This window comes from Salvelinus alpinus, chromosome 8 (genome assembly GCF_045679555.1).
Source record: "Salvelinus alpinus chromosome 8, SLU_Salpinus.1, whole genome shotgun sequence".
NCBI lineage: Eukaryota > Metazoa > Chordata > Actinopteri > Salmoniformes > Salmonidae > Salvelinus > Salvelinus alpinus.
In genome coordinates, this window is record NC_092093.1 from 14,231,524 (window position 1) to 14,247,508 (window position 15,985).

At 45.1% G+C, this 15,985-nt stretch overlaps 1 protein-coding gene across 2 annotated transcripts in view; it reads left to right on the forward strand.

The window, feature by feature from the left end:
• Positions 1-15,411, forward strand: part of LOC139582573 (transmembrane protein 121-like) — a 70,445-nt gene extending 55,034 nt beyond the window's left edge. For both annotated transcript variants that reach the window (XM_071412697.1, XM_071412698.1), the window contains exon 2: positions 11,416-15,411. In XM_071412697.1, coding sequence (XP_071268798.1) covers positions 13,142-14,107 — 966 coding nt within the window. In that variant the 5' untranslated portion in view covers positions 11,416-13,141 and the 3' untranslated portion in view covers positions 14,108-15,411. The remainder of the gene's footprint in view (positions 1-11,415) is intronic.
• Positions 15,412-15,985: the final 574 nt, after the last annotated feature.

Here is a 15,985-nt window from a genome sequence, read left to right on the forward strand (position 1 = left end):
AAGAACATTGACTTCTGTGGAAACTACTTCTAGTTAGTTTTTAATTACTTCCATGCCCTTGGGCACAAAGCTAACATATCTGTCAAACAACCAACAGTCATTTGAAAAGTAGGAACTGAGAGAGCACACTAATCCAACATAAAAGCCGAAACCTGAAAGAAAAATGTCAGAGCACCTCAAATAGGCTAGCTGTAAATCCTTTTCTAAGTCCCCTGAAGTTCTGTGTTTTCTTAAACGTAGATAGCTATTAGAGCTCTGGGTGACCTTTTCGTGCCATCTTTTCCCTTATCCCCTGGTACACCTGTCCTCTCTTCCCTTCTCCAGGCCGTGGTGTTACACCTGTCCTCTCTTCCCTTCTCCAGGCCGTGGTGTTACACCTGTCCTCTCTTCCCTTCTCCAGGCTGTGGGGTTTTATAGCAGTTGGCAAAGCAACAAATTGGTGCATTACTGCCACTGTCTTCCCCGACCTCTGTCCTTGGTGTGATTCATGGCTGGGCCTGACGGAGAGTCTGGATAGACCCCTGAACGTCTAGAACAACAAGACAGCAAGACTGCCATAGAAATATAATAGGTAGAGTAGATATTGTGGTCCATAGTGTTGTTGTTGCGTGTAGAACGTGTCATTCTGAGATGTTAAGTGATAAAGCAGAGAGATAATTGGTTGCATATCAATTCCTAAGGTGACAAGTGTTAATTCATCACACACTGTAAACAGTACATCCAATATGACTGCCAATCCACTTAATGGATCATTGTCCTGGAATGTCCATTATACTTAGTCTAACTCTATGCTAAACCCCAACGTGGCTCTACAGAGGATGAGCTCCACATTACGGATGTGCTAATAGAATTGATATGCAAAGCGCTGCAACGCACGTCCCTCCAGGTCTCCGCTTACTAAGGCGATTTCACAGGAAACGTGATAAAACGGATTAACAATCATCCATTACTGGCTAAATGAATCACATCTTTCCGTCTTCACTTCACCACATGCTACGTAGCATTGAACCGTTGATGACATCTCACGATTCCCCATTTTACGGCTAAAGTTTTAATTCCCAAAGAGGTCCAAGTTGTCCAATTTACTGGGCTCAAGTTATCACGGGTGTAAAGCCACTAATCCATTCGTTAGGGAAACCATCTCTGACGACATTTATAATTCATGTCAGTTAATAAATTATGATGTGATGTATATGTGGGTGCATTGTTCTTTATACCATGCTAATGATCCACAGCCTTCAGCTAATCAGTCAATTAATCACCAGCTCATGAATTTAATCTCTCACTTAGGCCCTGTTCTACATAATAGGTTTTAACCATTCAAATATTCAATGGGATTATAAAAGAGGCTCATGGTGCCACCTCTTAAAATTCATAGATGGTTTTTGCTATCCATTCTGTTGTCCAAAATCTATCGTGTTCCATTGCTTCTCTTACCACGTTCCATTCCTTCTCTTACCACGTTCCACTCCTTCTCTTACCACGTTCCATTCCTTCTCTTACCACGTTCCACTCCTTCTCTTACCACGTTCCATTGCTTCTCTTACCACGTTCCATTCCTTCTCTTACCACGTTCCACTCCTTCTCTTACCACGTTCCACTCCTTCTCTTACCACGTTCCACTCCTTCTCTTACCACGTTCCATTCCTTCTCTTACCACGTTCCACTCCTTCTCTTACCACGTTCCATTGCTTCTCTTACCACGTTCCATTCCTTCTCTTACCACGTTCCACTCCTTCTCTTACCACGTTCCACTCCTTCTCTTACCACGTTCCACTCCTTCTCTTACCACGTTCCATTCCTTCTCTTACCACGTTCCACTCCTTCTCTTACCACGTTCCATTGCTTCTCTTACCACGTTCCATTCCTTCTCTTACCACGTTCCACTCCTTCTCTTACCACGTTCCACTCCTTCTCTTACCACGTTCCACTCCCTCTTACCACGTTCCACTCCTTCTCTTACCACGTTCCACTCCTTCTCTTACCACGTTCCACTCCTTCTCTTACCACGTTCCACTCCTTCTCTTACCACGTTCCACTCCTTCTCTTACCACGTTCCACTCCTTCTCTTACCACGTTCCACTCCTTCTCTTACCACGTTCCACTCCTTCTCTTACCACGTTCCACTCCTTCTCTTACCACGTTCCACTCCTTCTCTTACCACGTTCCACTCCTTCTCTTACCACGTTCCATTCCCTCTCTTACCACGTTCCACTCCCTCTTACCACGTTCCACTCCTTCTCTTACCACGTTCCACTCCTTCTCTTACCACGTTCCACTCCCTCTTACCACGTTCCACTCCCTCTTACCACGTTCCACTCCTTCACTTACCACGTTCCACTCCTTCTCTTACCACGTTCCACTCCTTCTCTTACCACGTTCCACTCCTTCTCTTACCACGTTCCACTCCTTCTCTTACCACGTTCCACTCCTTCTCTTACCACGTTCCACTCCTTCTCTTACCACGTTCCATTCCTTCTCTTACCACGTTCCACTCCTTCTCTTACCACGTTCCACTCCCTCTCTTACCACGTTCCACTCCTTCTCTTACCACGTTCCACTCCTTCTCTTTCCACATCTCTATCCTGTTGTATACAGTGAGCTCCAAGAGTATTGGGACAGTGACATTTGTTGTTATTGTTTTGGCTCAGTACTCCATCACTTTGGATTTGAAATGCAGAAATGACTGTGAGGTTAAATTCACTTATATGTGTATTAAAGTAGTCAAAAGTTGAGTATTTAGTTCAGTCTCGATGTATTTTCTTCCCAACAACAAGAAATAAACAGGAAACAGAGATGGACAAAGTAAAGGCAAAGTAAAAACAAAGCTACTGTCTGAACAAAACATTGTGTGCCACTGAAACAGTTTTTACAAGCTTTCATAAAGCACAAACTTGTCAGAAATAAAAGATGAGTGTATTGATTGGACAATCATAGGGGTTCAACTCTTTCCTATGCACTTCTCAGTAGTTGGTATTCAGACGTACCTTATGAGGACTTTACGAGCATGGTTCCTTTGCGCACACCTGAATACATTTGATCAAACCACTGAAAACCCTCCCACTTGCTGATTTTCTCATGTAGTTTTCATTCAATATGGTTTTCAGTACATTTATCTTAAGCCATCCCTTTAAATAGGTTGTATCTTCTAGTTTGAATGTTGTCGACAGACTCAATGGAATGAAGAACGGGTTCAGAATATTAGGGATCAATGGAAGAAATCCATCTAAATATATGCATATTCCATTTCAGCACCAACTGATAGATAAAAAGACTCTGATCTTGTAGATTGTTTAGAGTTAGGAAAGTATTTTAGTCATAAAAAAAACAGCTTTGGAGAGCATTTACGCACAAAAGAAAGAAAACTGTGGTTTGATTCATTCTGAATATTGCCGTCATTCCAACAGTAACGTTGGAAGATTAGTGTACATAGAATTCTAATAAAACAGTGTACAATAGTAGGCTATAAGTCTATTGCCTGCACTAACCATGGAACTGTGTGATGACACAGACAAGTATTGCGCCATGTGTCAGGTTCAAACTGTTACAGCTTGGTCTGCTCTCCGCTCCATTGTGATTTAACTAGCCTACATGTCTTTAGTTACTATCAACTGTCACTAATGATCCTCAGCAACAACCACATGACTGTGACGGAATTTACAGAGGAAGCAAATGGAAGTCAACAAAACAATGGAATTTAATGGAATGATCACGTAGGCTATACCAACTGAAGGGAACTAACAGTAAATTGGCAGTTGAATATGTGTTGTTATTAGACCAACTGACGGCATATACTGATAGTGGCTAATACTTAACATGATAGAAATAGGAAACGGAGAAAGTCGAGGTAGCCTATAATTAATACATCCCTGCAATTTAAAAGGCCGTACATTTTAAAATCTGCATAATGGCCCAGCATTTCATAATCTTTACTGTGGGGAAGATATGTTGATATGCTTCAGGTTGGCTGCCATATGACTGGTTTCACATTTGTTTCCAGCGATTATAAGATAAAATGTATCTAAAACAAATGTAATTTATAGTTACAATTAAATTATCCAAATGGATTACTCATTTAACTAGCTCTTATCAATAACTCTTATCAATGTATAAATTACAGTGTATAAATTACTGTTATTTTTATGAGAAAAAATAAGGTCAATGCCTTTGTCCACTTGGAATCGGAAGGTTCACTAGACCTTGTTCATGGTTTCCTCACACGTGAAGGTGGTGGAATTATGAGTGAATTAAGTCAAGGTCATAATATGGAGTATATGTAGACACACCTCCTTCATTTCTTTGATCTCCACCCTGAACAAATAGCAGGTGAATAACATGATATTATCATGCATAATTCAAGGTCAGAATACGTGTAGAGAGAAAAGTGCAGAAATGTTTAGTTACGTTCCATTTACGAGCTCTTAACTCGGGTCAGAATCAGGCCCTTGTGAATAGTACTGTCAGAGCCAGCTTTCCAAAGAGCAAATCCACAAGGTAAATGGTCCTACCAGAACCTCTGGTTGAGTCTTCGGGTCCAATGAAAAAGAAATAAAGATGAATTGACATGTCTCGTTTACTTTTTCCCTTTATGCTTTCATGGCAACTTGATACAGAGTCAGCTCCATAAAGCACAAATCTGTCTGACTCAATGTGTCCCTCATGATTTACAAATCAATGTTGATTAATGCTGCTCATTTGTACCAAATCCCTTCAGCATTAACACATTAGGCTATTGAAAAGGGACATGGCAGTGTGGTCTTGTGTTCCCTCTTAAACAAAACAGTCTGTATCACCAGGTGGCCTTTGTCAGATGGTAAACTATGTGTATGTCCAGTGCACCTCTGAGTCTCAGTGGCCTTGACATCTCAACATACAGTGCATTCGGAAGGTTTTCAGACCCCTTCACTTTTTCTACATTTTGTTATGTTGCAACCTTATTCTAAAATGGGATTAAATAGTTTTTTCCCCTGATCAATCTACATACACCCAATATCACATAATGACAAAGCAAAAAAAGGTTTTTAGATTTTTGGGGTGAAAAAATGAAATGTCACATTTACATCAGTATTCAGACCCTTTACTCAGTACTTTGTTGAATCAAATCAAATCAAATGTCACATGCGCCGAATACAACCTTACAGTGAAATGCTTAGTTACAAGCCCTTAACCAACAACGCTTTAAAAAGTTTTCATAAAAAATAAGTGTTAAGTGAAAAATAGATAAGTAAAAAATATCAAATAAAAGTAACAAATAATTCAACAGCATCAGTAAAATAATAATATTGAGGCTATATACAGGGGGTACCGGTACAGAGTCAATGTGCGGGGGCACCTTCTTAGTTGAGGTAATTGAGGTAATATGTACATGTAGGTAGAGTTAAAGTGACTATGCATAGATAATAAACAGAGAGTAGCAGCAGCGTAAAAGAGGGGTCTGGGTAGCCCTTTGATTAGCTGTTCAGGAGTCTTATGGCTTGGTGGTAGAAGCTGTTAAGAAGCCTTTTGGACCTAGACTTGGAGCTCCGGTACCGCTTGCTGTGCGGTAGCAGAGAGAACAGTCTATGACTAGGGTGGCTGGAGACTTTGAACATTTTTAGAGCCTTCCTCTGACACCGCCTGGTATAGAGGTCTTGGATGGCAGGAAGCTTGGCTCCAGTGATGTACTGGGCCGTACGCACTACCCTCTGTATATTGAAGCAACATCTCATTATATCACTCAGGAAGTTAAAGCTTGGTCGCAAATGGGTCTTCCAAATGGACAATGACCCCAAGCATACTTCCAAGGTTGTGGCAAAATGGCTTAAAGACAACAAAGTCAAGGTATTGGAGTGGCCATCACAAAGCCCTGACCTCAATCCCATAGAACATTTGTGGGCAGAACTGAACAAGCGTGTGCGAGCAAGGAGGCCTACAAACCTGACTCAGTTACATCAGCTCTGTCAGGAGGAATGGGCCAAAATTCACCAAACTTATTGTGGGAAGCTTTTGGAAGGCTACCCAAAACATTTAACCCAAGTTAAACAATTTAAAGGCAATGCTACCAAATACTAATTGAATGTATGTAAACTTCTGACCCACTGGGAATGTGATGAAAGAAATAAAAGCTGAAATAAATAATTCTCTCTACTATTATTCTGACATTTCACATTCTTAAAATAAAGTGGTGATCTTAACTGACCTAAGACAGGGAATTTTTACTAGGATTAAATGTCAGGAATTGTGAAAAACTGAGTTTAAATGTATTTGGCAAAGGTGTATGTAAACTTCAACTGTAGATATATATGATTTGTTTTTTATTTTTAATACATTTTCAAAGATTTTGAAAAACTTGCTTTCACTTTGTCATTACGGAGTATTGTGTGGAGATTGCTGAAGATTTTTATTTATTTAATACATTTTAGAATAAGGCTGTAACATAACAGAATGTGGAAAACGTCAAGGGGTCTGAATTCTATCCGAATGCACTGTATTTGTAGCTCAGTGGCCTCGGCATACATCTCAATATATATGTAGCTCTGAGTCTCAGTGGCCTCGGCATGCATCTCAACATATACAGTGGGGAGAACAAGTATTTGATACACTGCCGATTTTGCAGGTTTTCCTACTTACAAAGCATGTAGAGGTCTGTAATTTTTATCATAGGTACACTTCAACTGTGAGAGACGGAATTTAAAACAAAAATCCAGAAAATCACATTGTATGATTTTTAAGTAATTAATTCGCATTTTATTGCATGACATAAGTATTTGATCACCTACCAACCAGTAAGAATTCCGGCTCTCACAGACCTGTTAGTTTTTCTTTAAGAAGCCCTCCTGTTCTCCACTCATTACCTGTATTAACTGCACCTGTTTGAACTCGTTACCTGTATAAAAGACACCTGTCCACCCACTCAATCAAACAGACTCCAACCTCTCCACAATGGCCAAGACCAGAGAGCTGTGTAAGGACATCAGGGATAAAATTGTAGACCTGCACAAGGCTGGGATGGGCTACAGGACAATAGGTAAGCAGCTTGGTGAGAAGGCAACAACTGTTGGCGTAATTATTAGAAAATGGAAGAAGTTCAAGATGACGGTCAATCACCCTCGGTCTGGGGCTCCATGCAAGATCTCACCTCGTGGGGCATCAATGATCATGAGGAAGGTGAGGGATCAGCCCAGAACTACACGGCAGGACCTGGTTAATGACCTGAAGAGAGCTGGGACCACAGTCTCAAAGAAAACCATTAGTAACACACTACGCCGTCATGGATTAAAATCCTGCAGCGCACGCAAGGTCCCCCTGCTCAAGCCAGCGCATGTCCAGGCCCGTCTGAAGTTTGCCAATGACCATCTGGATGATCCAGAGGAGGAATTGGAGAAGGTCATGTGGTCTGATGAGACAAAAATAGAGCTTTTTGGTCTAAACTCCACTCGCCGTGTTTGGAGGAAGAAGAAGGATTAGTACAACCCCAAGAACACCATCCTAACCGTGAAGCTTGGAGGTGGAAACATCATTCTTTGGGGATGCTTTTCTGCAAAGGGGACAGGATGACTGCACCGTATTGAGGGGAGGATGGATGGGGCCATGCATCGCGAGATCTTGGCCAACAACCTCCTTCCCTCAGTAAGAGCATTGAAGATAGGTCGTGGCTGGGTCTTCCAGCATGACAACGACCCGAAACACACAGCCAGGGCAACTAAGGAGTGGCTCCGTAAGAAGCATCTCAAGGTCCTGGAGTGGCCTAGCCAGTCTCCAGACCTGAACCCAATAGAAAATCTTTGGAGGGAGCTGAAAGTCCGTATTGCCCAGCGACAGCCCCGAAACCTGAAGGATCTGGAGAAGGTCTGTATGGAGGAGTGGGCCAAAATCCCTGCTGCAGTGTGTGCAAACCTGGTCAAGAACTACAGGAAACATATGATCTCTGTAATTGCAAACAAAGGTTTCTGTACCAAATATTAAGTTCTGCTTTTCTGATGTATCAAATACTTATGTCATGCAATAAAATGCAAATTAATTACTTAAAAATCATACAATATGATTTTCTGGATTTTTGTTTTAGATTCCGTCTCTCACAGTTGAAGTGTACCTGTGATAAAAATTACAGACCTCTACATGCTTTGTAAGTAGGAAAACCTGCAAAATCGGCAGTGTATCAAATACTTGTTCTCCCCACTGTATGTATCTCTGAGTCTCAGTGGCCTCGGCATACATCTCAACATATATGTAGCTCTGAGTCTCAGTGGCCTCGGCATACATCTCAACATATATGTAGCTCTGAGTCTCAGTGGCCTCGGCATACATCTCAACATATATGTAGCTCTGAGTCTCAGTGGCCTCGACATGCATCTCAACATATATGTAGCTCTGAGTCTCAGTGGCCTCGGCATACATCTCAACATATATGTAGCTCTGAGTCTCAGTGGCCTCGGCATACATCTCAACATATATGTAGCTCTGAGTCTCAGTGGCCTCGGCATACATCTCAACATATATGTAGCTCTGAGTCTCAGTGGCCTCGACATGCATCTCAACATATATGTAGCTCTGAGTCTCAGTGGCCTCGGCATACATCTCAACATATATGTAGCTCTGAGTCTCAGTGGCCTCGGCATACATCTCAACATATATGTAGCTCTGAGTCTCAGTGGCCTCGGCATACATCTCAACATATATGTAGCTCTGAGTCTCAGTGGCCTCGGCATACATCTCAACATATATGTAGCTCTGAGTCTCAGTGGCCTCGGCATACATCTCAACATATATGTAGCTCTGAGTCTCAGTGGCCTCGACATGCATCTCAACATATATGTAGCTCTGAGTCTCAGTGGCCTCGGCATACATCTCAACATATATGTAGCTCTGAGTCTCAGTGGCCTCGGCATACATCTCAACATATATGTAGCTCTGAGCCTCAGTGGCCTCGGCATACATCTCAACATATATGTAGCTCTGAGTCTTCTTGGGTACGGGAACAATGGTGGACATCTTGAAGCAAGTGAGGACAGCAGATTGGGATAGGGTGAGATTGAATATGTTCGTAAACACTCCAGCCAGCTGGTCTGCACATGCTCTGAGGACGCGGCTAGGGATGCCGCCTTGCGAGGGTTAACATGCTTAAATGTCTTACTCACGTCGGCCACGGAGAACGAGAGCCCACAGTCCTTGGGAGCGGGCTGCGTTGGTGGCATTGTGTTATCCTCAAAGCGGGCGAAGAAGGTGTTTAGCTTCTCTGGGAGCAATCGGTGTCCGTAATGTGGCTGGCTTTCCCTTTATAATCCCTGATTGTCTGTAAACCCTGCCACATATGTCTCGTGTCTGAGCCGTTGAATTGTGACTCCACTTTGTCTCTGTACTAACCTTTTGCCTGTTTGATTGCCTTATGGGGGGCAACATAAATGTATCTCTGAGACAAAAAGAGTATGCAGCATGCTCTCTCATGAGTAATGGTACAGTTGGGCTGTGTGTGGTTGTTGATGGATGAAAACATATTTACAGTACATAGTGTCACTATATTCACTTTATTCATTTTCTTGATAGTTTGAAAACCAAATGATTTAGGATGGTCACTAGTGGGCTGAGGCTTCAATGTTAAACAGCTTTGTGCAAGAGTAGTTCAGGTACATTTGAAATGCTCCATGGTACATAACCTGATATGCTGACATTTCAATGTTAAACAATGTATTTCTTTAGTATTTCATGCATATTTTATGTTCTGCATGCTGCATAACGACAGCTAGCCTAGTGGGGCGGCAGGTAGCCTAGTGGGGCGGCAGGTAGCCTAATGGGGAATCAGGTAGCCTAGTGGGGTGGCAGGTAGCCTAGTGGGGCGGCAGGTAGCCTAGTGGGGTGGCAGGTAGCCTAGTGGGGTGGCAGGTAGCCTAATGGGGAATCAGGTAGCCTAGTGGGGTGGCAGGTAGCCTAGTGGGGTGGCAGGTAGCCTAGTGGGGCGGCAAGTAGCCTAGTGGGGTGGCAGGTAGCCCAATGGGGAATCAGGTAGCCTAGTGGGGCGGCAGGTAGCCCAATGGGGAATCAGGTAGCCTAGTGGGGCGGCAAGTAGCCTAGTGGGGTGGCAGGTAGCCCAATGGGGAATCAGGTAGCCTAGTGGGGTGGCAGGGTAGCCTAGTGGGGAATCAGGTAGCCTAGTGGTTAGAGCGTTGAACTAGTAACCAAAAGGTTGCAAGTTTGAATCCCCGAGCTGACAAGGTAAAAATCTGTTGTTCTGCCCCTGAACAAGGCAGTTAACCCACTGTTCCTAGGCCGTCACAAAATAAGAATTTGTTCTTAACTGACTTGCCTAGTTAAGTTAAAAAAAATATATAAATGTATATATAGATTTTAGAATGTAGACAAGGTGACAGGGTTAATGCGTGATTCATTCTCTTTCTATACGACTGATACCAACGACTGTCTATAGTGACAGATAGGCCAACCTATTATGACAGAATGTATGACAGGAAGTTAGCACTCATGGCTGTCGAATGTGAGAACTTGACATTGTGATGACTGATGCTCAAATTACAATTGAAGGCGACATTTCTGCTCAATTAACTCCTTTCACTTCCCCCTCTGTTTTGTTCCTTCTCCATGTTATTTATGGATGACGCGAGCGAGTGACGTGTGGCTGGCGCCTGCGGGCACTGTTTCACGCCCAGCATCCATTATATTTAACAAAGTGCAGTAAATGTCGGAGCAGAAGCTTGGTGAGTGCGCCCGTGAACTCACCTGTCATAGCGCTCAACATGCACGTCAACATGAATACTCAGCAGGTCAAACTTCACGCACCTTGAAACATCATTCAACAGAGTCCGAGAGGAAACCTGACACCTAATCGATGGTGTCTACTGTAAGTGAACTAACGTTCCTCGTCGGACGGGTAGATGCTCCATTTTATTGACTGACGTTGAGACTTCCGTTTTTATTGAGAATAGATGTTTTCTCCCACCTGTGGAGACATTATTGGACAGTAGATCGACTGTCTGATATAGGAGTGAATGTACTGTAGGAGTAAATGAGGAAAACGTCCAAACAGTTGAAGTTATTCTAGTACGAGCCACCATCTTTTACCGCACCTGATAGCTGGCATGCTAGGTTAACATGGACCAAGTCTTCTGCTACTCCCCATTACACAGTGAGATAGGGATGACAGACGGTTTAAAACGGTCCTGAGTGGTGCAACATATTCCTCCTTCCCTAAAGTGTAAGAGACAAGACTACAGCTTAACCACACTGACACATTGCCTGGCTCCTGGCACGAGGACTGCCTGCTGCCTTTGGCAATGAGCGCAGAGTTATATAGTCCAGTTATGCTGACAGTTTTCTTTCTTTATTCCTCTCTCTCTCTCCCTCCCTCTCTTATTCTATCTCCCTCTCTTTCCCTCTCTCCCTCTTTCTCCCTCCCTCCCTCCCTCCCTCCCTTGTTTTCTCCCCCAGGCTGTGACGAAGCCGGCACGTGGCAGAGGGGAGAGAGGATGCTGCGTCTCTGGCCCAGTGTGAGAACCTCCCCCTGGGGAAGCCTGCGTTGGACCCAGGGCCCCACGGGCCGCTGATCCCCCTTCTGTGTCTCTGTGATTTATGGCTACTGGGGATCTGGCCACTGCAGCCTCCTCTCTCACGTTCACATTCACAAATACACACACACTGCACCACTGGACAGAGCCACACACACTGCACACCCGTGCCCAGTGCTGCCCCATAGAGTGACTCCACCACACACTGAACAAAATAATCTCTCTCAGCCTCCACACTCACTGAGGGACTGAGCCACACACACCGAGGGACTGAGCCACACACACCGAGGGACTGAGCCACACACACTGAGGGACTGAGCCACACACACTGAGGGACTGAGCCACACACACTGAGGGACTGAGCCACACACACTGAGGGACTGAGCCACACACACTGAGGGACTGAGCCACACACACTGAGGGACTGAGCCACACACACTGAGGGACTGAGCCACACACACTGAGGGACTGCGCCACACTCACTGAGGGACTGAGCCACACTCACTGAGGGACTGAGCCACACACACTGAGGGACTGCGCCACACACACTGAGGGACTGAGCCACACACACTGAGGGACTGAGCCACACACACTGAGGGACTGCGCCACACACACTGAGGGACTGCGCCACACTCACTGAGGGACTGAGCCACACACACTGAGGGACTGAGCCACACACACTGAGGGACTGAGCCACACACACTGAGGGACTGCGCCACACTCACTGAGGGACTGAGCCACACACACTGAGGGACTGAGCCACACACACACCGAGGGACTGAGCCACACACACTGAGGGACTGCGCCACACTCACTGAGGGACTGAGCCACACACACTGAGGGACTGAGCCACACACACTGAGGGACTGAGCCACACACACTGAGGGACTGAGCCACACACACTGAGGGACTGCGCCACACTCACTGAGGGACTGAGCCACACACACTGAGGGACTGAGCCACACACACACTGAGGGACTGAGCCACACACACTGAGGGACTGAGCCACACACACACTGAGGGACTGAGCCACACACACTGCTTTTCTCTGCCCCATACAACCTCCCATTGCACCACTGTGTCCTATACACACCTCTCTGTGTATCCTCCACTCCCCCGGAGTGTGCAGATTAGCATCCCAGTATGAGTCATGGATCGTCAGCCTAAGAGGCACCTGCTTTACTAGCAGAGGTGGATCAATGGAACTGCACTGAGTGATGAGATGATGTTCCTGAATTCGCATGGCTTGAGAAAAATCACCTGATAGCAGCCGTGCAAAGACTGACCACCCCTAACTTCACTGTTTTTAATCACTAGACTCACTGGACGGACGCTCCCTGGACTGTCTCTCCCTGGACTGTCTCTCCCTGGACTGTCTCTCCCTGGACTGACACTCACTGGACTGACACTCACTGGAGTGACTCTCACTGGAGTGACTCTCACTGGACTAACTTTCCCAGAACTGACTAACTGGACTGACTCTCAAAGGACTGAGTATGACTCACTGGCATCCCCCAGGGATAACCGTTATCCCCCTTTGACATTTACATTTTTGACACGGCCATGTCCCTTTTTCTGAACCCGTTCTTTTTCTAAACTCGGAAGCCGTGGACTGGAGGTGAGAGCCAGCGGGCGGTCAGCTCCTCACCATGGTGTTGCCGCCCCCGGACAAACGCCACGTGTGCCTGACCACCATCGTCATCATGACCAGCATGGCCTTCATGGATGCTTACCTGGTGGAGCAGAACCAGGGGCCCAGGAAGATCGGCGTGTGCATCATCGTGCTGGTCGGGGACATCTGCTTCCTCATCGTGCTGCGCTACGTGGCCGTGTGGGTGGGCGCAGAGGTGCGCACGGCCCGCCGCGGCTACGCCATGATCCTCTGGTTCCTCTACATCTTTGTACTGGAGATCAAGCTCTACTTCATCTTCCAGAACTGCAAGGCCGATAGGAAGTCCCTGGAGACGGTGGCCCGGAAAGCCTTGACTCTGCTACTGTCTGTGTGTGTCCCAGGGCTTTACTTGGTTCTAGTGGCTCTGGACAGCATGGAGTATGTGAGGACCTTCAGGAAGAAGGAGGACATGCGGGGGAGGATCTTCTGGGTGGCTCTTGATCTTCTGGATCTTCTTGACATCCAGGCCAACCTGTGGGAGCCTCAGCGGACCGGCCTGCCCATCTGGGCCGAGGGGCTGATGTTCTTCTACTGCTACGTCCTCCTCCTCACCCTGCCCTGCGTCTCCCTCAGCGAGATCTCCACGCAAGGGGAACACGTGTCGCTCCATAAGATGATGCTCTACCCTGTCCTCAGCCTGATCACCATCAACATGGTCACTATCCTGATCCGCGGGGTCAACATGGTGCTGTTCCAGGACAGTAGAGTCTCCACCATCTTCGTCGGCAAGAACGTGGTGGCGATCGCCACGAAGGCGTCCACCTTCCTGGAGTACCGGCGTCAAGTGAAGGAGTTCCCTCAACCGCAGAACGCCATGGCGTTGGAGCCGCAGCAGAACTCTGTGGGCCGCGGACATACACCCCACACGTCGCACTCGCAGCCTCTGGCCAACTCCACCAACCTGCCCCACGAACCCTCGCCAGCACGACATATGGAAACATGACCCCCAGCACTGGACCCTCTGGACACCAGCGGAGCATCTCCACCGCTGCCGTCAGTGACTAACTACAGTGACTAACTAGAGTGACTAACTAAAACAGAACTTCTGGTGTGACTCGTTCTGTCTATCCAGTCTCTGAGAGTTTGGTATTAAGAGAGATGTGGGTTTCATGACAGGATGCTATTCTTCTGCCTATCAAGCCCACTTGAACAACAGAGGATTTAACAACTAGAGGTATATTTTCAGCCTCTCTCTGCCTGTCTGTCTATTGGAGAAGGATAAAGATTCACCTTTATTGATTCTGACAGGAGCGAACTGTTGTGGTTTTATTTGTTTTTAAATGAACAATTTTATTCTGCAGCTGAGTAACGTATGTTGTGTAACAGTAAATTTTACAATTTGTTCCTCTCTGAATATCTGTGATTTTCTAAAACCCCTTTCGACTGTCCATTGCGTGGCTTTTTTCTTTGTAGTCCTTAAAAAGGAGGTATACCACTCGCCCTACAGAAGCACTAAGTTGAAGTGGAGAAAGAGAGGATGGAGAGGAGAGGAAGGGAAGGAGAAAGGGTCAATAAGAAGGGTGGCAGTAGAAGAGTGAAATTCAGCCTCTGCTTTAATTCTGCTGAGAAAGGAGCTAACTGGAGTCTGCTGCCTCGGTCAGTGTGACGCTTTACGACCAACTGGTCTGCTGCCTCGGTCAATGTGACGCTTTACGACCAAATGGTCTGCTGCCTCGGTCAGTGTGACGTTTTACGACCAAATGGTCTGCTGCCTCGGTCAGTGTGACGTTTTATGACCAAATGGTCTGCTGCCTCGGTCAGTGTGACATTTTACGACCAAATGGTCTGCTGCCTCGGTCAGTGTGACATTTTACGACCAAATGGTCTGCTGCCTCGGTCAGTGTGACGTTTTACGACCAAATGGTCTGCTGCCTCGGTCAGTGTGACATTTTACGACCAAATGGTCTGCTGCCTCGGTCAGTGTGACATTTTACGACCAAATGATCTGCTGCCTCGGTCAGTGTGACGCTTTACGACCAAATGTATGCTAAAAGCACCAGAGCTCAGCACTATACACTCTACTTGAGGCAGCCAACCGTGTGTGTGATTCTGCGTGTGTGTGTGCTTGTGTGTGTGTGTGTGTGTGTGTACACGTGTGAGGGGGCAGAGGGGTGCTCGTGTGAAACTGTATTTCAAGTTCAAGTCTTGTCACATGCACAAGTACAGTGAAATGCTTCACTTGCAAATTTACCCAGCAGTGCTGTAATCAATATCAAAATATTATAACTAATAATACATTTTTTACAAATTATATATTATATATATTATATAGTCTTATATATAATTACATATATATATATATATATATATATATACATATATATATATATATATATATATGTATATATATATATATATGTATGTATAAATAAAACATGGGAAATAAGAAAGGAAGCTATATACAGGGTCAGTGCCAATACCAAATCTACAATGTGCTGGATACTGAAGTATTTGAGGTAGATATGTACATGTAGGTGGGGTTTAGGAAAAAGTGACTGGTAGCAGTATCCGTAATAATAATAATAGTAAACAGTGGGTGTGAAAGAAACCTCATTGTACTTTCCTCCACAAGTAAGCCTTGAAGTCAAAGAATGCAGAGTGCAGACAGCCTCAATGACAAACGTTAAAATATAAATGTACAATCCAACCTGAAAACTGAAAACTATTTCTACTTAATTGATGAAGTGGGTATTAAAGTATTATTATTATTATCGTTATTACTACATGTACATTATTTATTAAATGTGTATGTTTTAATAAAAGTATTCAAAGAATGTCTTTGTCTTACTCTTACCTCGACAATCTCTGACTGGGAGGCGAC